The sequence below is a fragment of the Anastrepha obliqua genome, chromosome 1, assembly GCF_027943255.1.
Source record: "Anastrepha obliqua isolate idAnaObli1 chromosome 1, idAnaObli1_1.0, whole genome shotgun sequence".
NCBI lineage: Eukaryota > Metazoa > Arthropoda > Insecta > Diptera > Tephritidae > Anastrepha > Anastrepha obliqua.
In genome coordinates, this window is record NC_072892.1 from 131,514,637 (window position 1) to 131,523,764 (window position 9,128).

At 37.8% G+C, this 9,128-nt stretch overlaps 2 protein-coding genes across 3 annotated transcripts in view; one reads left to right on the forward strand and one right to left on the reverse strand.

Moving 5' to 3' along the window:
- LOC129236135 (coatomer subunit gamma) overlaps positions 1-8,491 on the forward strand; it is a 48,083-nt gene extending 39,592 nt beyond the window's left edge. Inside the window, exons 1-8 of one of the 2 annotated variants that reach the window (XM_054870355.1) lie at positions 2,450-2,623; positions 2,871-3,526; positions 3,586-4,696; positions 4,763-4,944; positions 6,828-7,002; positions 7,065-7,250; positions 7,472-7,624; positions 7,719-8,491. In XM_054870355.1, coding sequence (XP_054726330.1) covers positions 2,584-2,623; positions 2,871-3,526; positions 3,586-4,696; positions 4,763-4,944; positions 6,828-7,002; positions 7,065-7,250; positions 7,472-7,624; positions 7,719-7,849 — 2,634 coding nt within the window. In that variant the 5' untranslated portion in view covers positions 2,450-2,583 and the 3' untranslated portion in view covers positions 7,850-8,491. Of the gene's footprint in view, positions 1-2,449; positions 2,624-2,870; positions 3,527-3,585; positions 4,697-4,762; positions 4,945-6,827; positions 7,003-7,064; positions 7,251-7,471; positions 7,625-7,718 lie in introns of those variants that run through there. The other variant, XM_054870354.1, reaches the window with a different exon arrangement.
- Positions 195-1,758, reverse strand: LOC129236137 (NKAP family protein CG6066). Its single transcript, XM_054870357.1, has 2 exons — positions 454-1,758; positions 195-387 (listed from the first exon to the last, which is right to left on the reverse strand). The coding sequence occupies exons 1-2, from the start codon at positions 1,596-1,598 to the stop codon at positions 213-215; spliced, it is 1,320 nt and encodes a 439-aa protein (XP_054726332.1). The 5' UTR covers positions 1,599-1,758; the 3' UTR covers positions 195-212.
- Positions 8,492-9,128: the final 637 nt, after the last annotated feature.

A 9,128-nucleotide genomic window follows, 5' to 3' on the forward strand; every position in this document is an offset into this window, starting at 1 on the left:
GTTCTTTTCTAAATTTGATATCTATAAATGCTATCAGATTTAACATTAAGTCCTATTACTACTTAAGCCGGATAGAAAATACCGCTGAAGTAAGTCTTTAGCCATATATAAATCCGGGATATTCCGATAGCGTAGACCCAACTACTGCGTTAACGGGAGCTCATAATGTTTCCTTAATGTTTAATGCATGTACGTAAAACACTGATATTCTCTTATTTTTTTTCTTTCGCATGTAGCTTAGAATTGATCATATCTTTGAATTGTGACAAAATTTTGTTTTCACGTTTCTGTCGCTCTTCTTTGCTAAACATAGCCAAAGCACGCTTTTCGTCCGCCGAATATATTTGATTTTCCTTACGAATACGTACTGCCTCCATGCGACGATGTCTATGTAAGAAGAAAATAAATATCATTAGAAAATTTATTATAAGAAATTTTTTTAATTGTACTCACCTACTACCGCTCATCACATAGCCAACGGACTCAAAGTTTGCTATCTCCTCTGAAGTCAAACCAATTTCACCTCTACGTGGAATTCTTTTCCCTTCGGCTATATATGCTGCCATGGCTGCGCCTTCACCAGGTAATAGAGCACGTCCAAAATCTTTCTGACTTAACCCGCTGGTTTGCCTTAGTGTTGGTCCAAACTCTTCACCATCTACGCCAACTCCTTGTGAAGTTCCAGGCTTGTCTGCACTACTCCTTTTAGCTTCGGCACGGGAATATTTTTTATTTTTCTTTTGTTTTTTGGTTTTCTTTGTTTTTGTTTTCTTTTTTATTGACTTAACTCCTTCAGCAGTCTTTTCGAACCAAGTTTCTTCAACATCCTTACTATCGGACGCCGTAGAGCTATCACTATCGGAGGTGGCGCTATCTGAACTATCATCGCTTGAGGAAGAACTTGAGTCTGAAGTATCACTAGAACTAGCCACTTTTTTCTTTTTCCTATGTTTACTTTTTGACTTTTTCTTACTACTACTTTTACGCTTCTTTGTTTTTTTGGATTTTTTCTTCTTCCCTTTACTTTTCTTCTTTTTTGGCTTTCTATAAGTGCCATCCAAAATTTTCACATCTGGATCATCCTGCTCAACATCTGAAAAAGTTTCCGGATGTGCCGGACTTTTGCCCCATACTTCTTCAGCACCTTCTATGCCAATTAACTCACGTTGTGCCCTTCGCGCGTCCAAATAGTTGGACGATTTTTTTTGCTGATAGTTACTTCCATTTGCACCTCCCCGAAAGGGATTATTTTGCCGGCCACCATAGTTGTTCTCATGATATTTATCGTTCGGCCAGCGTTCTACGCCATTCTTGTTTTGATTAGACGGAGAACGAGAAACGCTTCTATTTTTCGAACGACGAGTTTCTCGACGCTCATTTCTATTCCGACTCTTTTCTACATGGCGTCTACGTGATGTTGATCTTGAACGAGACCTTGAACTAGCCGACGATTGGGTTCTTGAACGGGTTGACCTCCGTTTGCGTTGGTCTCGCTCCCTTTGACGCATTGCACCCCGATCTCGATCCGGCGACTTATATCTATTTCTGTCAGGTGAACGGTGGCGGCTGTGTGACCGCGTTCTAGATAGAGAACGCATCGAAATGTATCTTAATAATTTAACAACGCTTTTGGTATAAAGTCGCTGGTTATTTTAATGCCGACCACTTGATAAGATAATTTTTTCACGAGAATAGTAAAAACACCTTTGTAGACGAAGCGAATTTAGTATGCAGGTAAAACGCCAGGCAAGGCGAATAAATGTGAGTTCGCCCGGCTAAAACGTCAACAAAATACATGGTTGCATTTAAATTTTATAAAATTGTGTGTTTCTGCTCCCGTTCGTTTCCAAAGAAAATTTGCTAGTAACTAAATTTTCTTTCAATAACCAAAATATTCAAAAGCGCAAAATTTGCAACTTGTAAGTAAGCGAAATTCAAAGAAGCTAAAAATGGAAAATTGAGCAATATGGCATTTCCCAAACATATCTACCTACTTTTCATACGTTGATACAATGTCGTGATGTTGCTGCACGGCTCCAAGTGAATTGAGAAGAATTAAATGCTTAGCTGATGGAATTTTAGGAGTTTCTTCATACATTTTGTATAAAAAGCCGCACGTACACACATTCCTGCTATGACCACATAAAACGAAAAAACTTCATTTGGAAATATTTTTATAATTCCTGCTTTCACAATTTATCAGCGGCACCTCATTTTCATTAGTTTTTTATTTGAATCTGCAAATCATAATATTAATAAGCCATTCACTGAATATTTACAATCAAGTAATTCTCTTCTTTTTGTTTATTTGTTTTGTATTATTATGTAGCATGACGGTAGCCGCTGTCAAAATCGCCAAAAATCAAGTAATGGTTTTCAAAAGGTCAAAATATTTGTATTCGATTCGCCTTGGATACAACCCTGCTTTCTTATATTTTGACGTTTCCACAAATTCTCATCACGGTTGCCAATCTCTGGTGGATGTGACGTGTAAATTTTTCTACAGCAATTCCTCTAAAATTGCAAATTAGTTCTTTATCTATTTAAAGCTGAAATATAAATATTTATAAAAAAAGAATTAATATGGGTTCCTTCCGCCGTGATAAAGATGACGAAGATGAAGGTGAGCTCATATGGGAACTTAGGATAAAAAAACATTCCCTAACTTTGAGCCATAGAATTACATATCGATTGACGAATTCAAGTTTCCTCTGCAAATAATCTGAACGTGGCTATGAACAAATATAAACAAACGTATAAGATAATTAATATTCATAGAACGATTTCTAATTAAATTTAATTTTTGTTCTACACAATCATGCGGTCAACAATAAGAATTAAGAAGTAATGATATATATAAATTTTTGAAGGTACCACCAACATCTATCAAAATTTGGAGAAAACGTCAGTTTTACAGGAGACCCGTACTTTTAATGATACGCCGGTGAATCCACGCAAATGCATTCAAATTCTTACCAAAATCCTCTACTTGATCAACCAGGGTGAACAACTGGTAGCACGCGAAGCCACTGATTGCTTCTTTGCCATGACAAAATTGTTCCAATCCAAGGATGTGGTATTGCGCCGCATGGTGTATCTGGGTATCAAAGAACTCAGCTCCATCGCGGAAGATGTAATAATTGTAACCAGCTCATTGACGAAGGATATGACCGGCAAGGAGGACTTGTATCGCCCGGCTGCAATACGCGCACTTTGCAGCATTACCGACAACACGATGTTGCAGGCAGTTGAGCGTTATATGAAGCAATGCATCGTCGACAAAAACCCAGCAGTTTCATGTGCTGCACTTGTAAGCTCATTGCGCTTGGCCAGCACCGCCGGAGATGTAGTGAAACGTTGGGCCAACGAAGCACAAGAGGCGCTCAACAGCGACAACATAATGGTGCAATATCATGCACTGGGTCTGCTTTATCACATTCGGAAGTCGGACCGTTTAGCCGTGTCTAAGCTGGTGAACAAGTTGACACGTAATTCTATGAAGAGTCCCTATGCAGTTTGCATGCTGGTATGCGCACAAGTATAAATATTTTCAATAAACGTAACTAATATCTAGAATGCTTACAGATTCGTATTGCCTGCAAACTTATTGAGGAAGAGGACATCTCTGCCGAAGATATGTCGAATTCGCCAATGTTCACTTTCATTGAAACGTGCTTGCGCCACAAGAGCGAAATGGTTATCTATGAGGCAGCGCATGCAATTGTCAACCTCAAAAACACCAACGCACGCGTTCTATCACCCGCATTTTCCATTTTGCAACTCTTCTGTAGCTCACCGAAAGCTACTTTGCGTTTTGCGGCCGTGCGCACACTCAATAAAGTTGCAATGACTCATCCTGCTGCTGTCACCACATGCAACTTGGATCTTGAAGGGCTTATAACCGACTCAAATCGCTCTGTCGCTACATTGGCTATTACAACTTTGTTAAAAACTGGCGCGGAATCGTCGGTTGAGCGTTTAATGAAGCAGATTTCTTCATTTGTTGCCGAAATTTCGGACGAATTCAAAGTTGTTGTCGTACAGGCTATTTGCGCACTTTGCTCCAAATATCCACGCAAGCACACTGTGCTCATGAATTTCCTTAGCGGTATGCTGCGTGAAGAGGGCGGCTTGGAGTACAAAACATCAATCGTAGACACCATCATTACGATTATTGAGGAAAATGCGGAGGCCAAAGAGTCGGGTCTTTCGCATCTTTGTGAATTCATCGAAGACTGCGAGCATGTTTCGCTGGCAGTTCGAATCCTTCATTTACTAGGCAAGGAGGGTCCATTTGCTAATACACCATCTAAATATATTCGTTTCATTTACAATCGCGTTATATTGGAAAGTCCAATAGTGCGCGCAGCTGCTGTTACAGCACTGGCACAATTCGGTGCATCTTGTCCTGCACTTATAGACAACATTCTTGTGCTGCTAAGCCGCTGCCAAATGGACCCCGATGACGAAGTACGCGATCGTGCCACTTACTATCTACAAATTCTAGTGACAAACGATCCAGACCTTTATAGATATTTCATTATTGAGCGTGAAACATGCTCATTGGTTTTGTTGGAGAAGGCATTGATAGACCATATGAATGGTGACTTGACCACTAGGTTTGATTTGCAAATTGTGCCCAAGACCGTTATCATCAAGGAGGAAGTCGCAAATGAAGCAATGCTTATTTCTAATAGTAAGTTTTGTAAGAGTAAAAATGGGCCATAAAACAATTTGTACAAGCATTTCACTTCATTTTCAGCACCACGCGCACCGAAGATCACACGTGAGGAAGAAAGTGCAGCGCGCTTGTCTCAATTGCCCGGTATACAAGTTTTGGGACCCATTCACCGAACAACACCACCCATACAACTTACCGAAAGCGAAACTGAATACACAGTGCAATGCATTAAACACATATTTGCCAATCATGTCGTATTTCAGGTAAGCTGTAAAAAAAAAAAAACATGAATGATGAAATGAGTTATAAGGTCTGTTCAGGAAGCAAATAATTTGTAAGAATTGTGTTTTGGTGTTCATGCGCCCAAAAAACTTGCAAAGTAGGGGAAAGTGAGAGAGCAAAATGACATTTCATTTTGAGGGGAAGTCGCAAGTTTTATTGGATACATTTTTACTTGTAGGAATTTGCAAGTGAGAAAAACAGCTTATCGCAAAGTAAAAATAAACACGAATTTGCGAATTAGGCCAAATTTCTAAATTAAAAAAAAAGGTGATTGAAATGGAGAATCTAAGAAAATATATTTAAGATAAAATTTATACATTTTATTTTAAGTCATACCGAATGTGCTTTCGAACCACAATCTCCAGTCACCGTTTCTGCAATTTCCGAAATACAAATCTAAAGCATTGAAGGCGACTTTTGTATTTTATGCTTGTGCTTCTTGGTTACTAACTAATTTGACAATGTATCATACATGCATGGACGGAAGCAAGAAAAATACAACAATGCAATTGCTAATGGAATGTTCTTCATCTGACAGCGATGATGAAATGGAACGAATTATTGTGGACAAGATAAATCATGTGATGTTAAGTTCGGTATTTGGAATTTTATTTGTTTAATTTAATACGAGGTATGTAGCTCAACTGAAAAAATGTTTACTTTTTGTGATTTTTCCCCGTCAACAATTTAATCAGCTGTTCTTTCGGTTTTGCGTTCATGTACTTTTTTTATATTTTCTTGGATAATTTTTACATGAGCAGACATATGGTGTAAAGATTTTTAGAGAAGTACTACCTAGCAGACCGTTATTCGGCTCTGAACGAATTCGACAGATATGCCGACATCCTTTGTTTTGTGTTTCACTAAGTTAAAGCTAAATTTTGTGAAACACAAAACGAATGACGTAGAATCCAAAGTTCCCCTGAAAAGTTTTTTTTTTTGACGTGATAACGTCTTATAATTCGATTTCGCCGGCTACACGCACGAAAAAATGTGTCGTTATCTTGCTCAATCGTCGTTATCTTGCTCATTCGTCGTTATCTTGCTCATGCGTCATTACCTTGCTTGAACTGAAAGCGAAAGCGCGGAACGAACGACAAAGAGCACAATCGGCCCCCGCATTCGGCAACGTTCGACATCTGGCTCTCTCCTACTTGAGTGAGCATATATATGTATGTATGTATGTATATATGCGCATATGTATATAAATTCACATATTTGTATTTGCATATGCCTTCTTGCTGTGTGCATGGTAATGAACCATTTCTCTGTTGAGAATAGGAGATGTAGGAAAAGTAGGAAATGAAAGGTGGTGTTTCGAGTGTAATGTGTCTTGAAAAAGGCAAATCGATGATGGAGCCTCTTAGTGTTTTTGATTTATTAACGTCTGATGCACAATCGAAATTGAACATATCTTTCATGAATTTGAAAAATGTTTCGTCAAATGTAACTTGACCTATTCCATTGCGATTCCATTTACCTCCTTCTCTATATACATACCAAATATCTATCAAACAAAAAAAATTAAAATTTTATTTTGAAAAATGCAACCATTTCATCAGTATTTTCTTATGACGTTGTGACGTTAAACTATCGTCAGTAAACCGACTTTACAGATAACCTCTTTTTCACCATACCCAATGAGCAAACCTTGTGCCGTTCCCACGACAGTCGGTTCTGCGTAACCGGAACGACCCGAATTTATATCCGGCCAAGGACTGTCACTTCAGCAGCATTCCTCGTATATGCACGGGGAATGTTTATGCTGCTATAACAACAACAACAAAGCAAACCTTGTATCTATCATCCTTGGAGCAGACCTATATTTACATTTAAAATGTTTTTGTTATTTACTTCATTTTAGTTTGACTGTCTCAACACTTTGCCAGACCAAATATTGGAAAATGTGCGTGTGGAGTTAACCATACCCGAAGGATTTATCACACGCGCTGTTATACCATGTCCAAAATTACCTTACAATGACTTACAGACGACGTTTGTTATTGTTGAATTCCCACCCGACATTGCCAGCTCAGCGGGTATTTGAAAAAGCAAATCTTATATAAACATTAATCACTAATAAATAATTTAATATTTCTAGCAACATTTGGCGCTACCTTACGATTTGTAGTAAAGGACTGCGATCCAAATACAGGCGAACCGGATTCTGATAATGGCTACGATGAGGAGTACATGTTGGAAGATCTGGAAATAACAGTTGCTGACCAAATTCAGAAGACGAAAAAGAGCAACTTTCAAGCAATTTGGGATGCCGCAGATTCAGAAGGTAAAATAACGAATATAAATTCGTTCGAACGACAGTCGGTTTCATGTAACCAGAACGACTCGGATTTACATCAGGCTAAGGACTGTCACTTCAGCAACATTCTCCGTACATATATGCATGCGGAATGTTTATGCTGCTACCACAACAATAACAACGAATAAAAATTTAGAATTAGTTGTAGTGAGATTAAGATCAATAACATTTGCGCTTTATTTTAACAGAGTGGGTTGAAGCTGAAGATACATATTCGCTGTCAGCTGTAAGCACACTGCAGGAAGCAGTAAATTTAATTTTGAAATTCCTTGGCTTGGGCGCTGCCAATCTATCAGAGAACGTACCTGAGGGCACACATACGCATACATTACTTTGCTCAGGTGGGTGGGCGATTTTATTTATATACATAAGAAAAATAGACTTATGAATTTAAATGAACGGAAATAATGCTTCAAAAAATCTTACCATCGACAGGTACATTTAGAGGTGGACCAGAAATATTGGTGCGTTCTAAGCTAGCTTTATCCGATGGCGTCACAATGCAGCTAACCGTGCGCACAACAGATCCAGATATAGCTGAACTACTGACATCTGCCATCGGATAGAATACACCCTGTTAGCTAATAAACCGAATAGAAACGTTATTGTGCTGGTTAAGATTAAAATGAGAATACCGTTGTTTCCATTCGACAATTTCAAAAATTTAATTCCCTACATAAAGTTACATTTTTCGTTTGCTCTCAACACAATTTCAATGCAAAAACGAAAATTATGTGATACAACTGCAACTACAAGGTTGAGAATGCATGCGAAAAGTGTAACTTGTTTATGCCACAACATTTTAATTACTATCACAATCTTCTCTAAATCACTAGAATGTAAGCATATATATTAATACATATTTTGCTGCTGGAAATTAAGTGATGAATTTGTAGGAAAACATCAATGCAGTAGAAACATCAAAAGCGAGAGTGGCTAGTAGCGATGACTGCACTCTGTGAACGTTTCAATGCAATTTTATAAATTTTAAATATTTCTCTTTAGTACATTTTAGATGTTTATCACTATTAAAAACAAATGTATTCCATATTTTGTAAACTTAAATATGTACATCTATCTATGTTTTTGACTTTTTGTTATAAATAAGTAAGAATATCACTAATGCGATTGAATATAACGGCATTAATGCTTCACTTGTATTACTATACCATATATGCGAATAAATATCAATGAAATATTGTCAAACACGTGAGTAGTTTTGGCCATTTGTGCTGATGAGTTTGTGATAAGAGAAATTAGTAGTTTTGGCCATCAGTGCTGATTACTTTTTGACAACAAAAATGTGAAGTTTGATTATTAGTGTCGAGAAGTTTGTGATGACAACAATGAGGAGTTTAGTTGTCAGCAGTTATTACATTGTAAGAACAAGAATGATTAGTTGCCTTGCCTTTAGAGCATAGTAAATATATTTCTCAGTTATAAGAAATTGCTATTGGTAAAAGAGAGATAGAATATCAGACCGACAAGGGGAAACTTTCAGAACATCCCCATGGCTAGAACGAAAATGTGTAGTTTAATGAGGACAGTGATGATGATAATATGAGTGCTTAGTGATATGATAGTAAGCTGTCTTGTAGGGACATTGTGAGTTTAAACGATTTCATGCACATGGAGATCATGATGTAGGCTTTTTGCAAGTTTCAAAACTTAAACTTTTGACGTGATAACGTCTTATAATTCGATTTAACAGGCTGCACGCACGAAAAAATGTGTCGTTACCTTGCTCATTAGTGTTACCTTGCTCATTGCCGTTACCTTGCTCATGTGTCGTTACCTTGCTCATTGTCGTTACTTTGAATGAACTGCAAGCGAAAGCGCGGAACG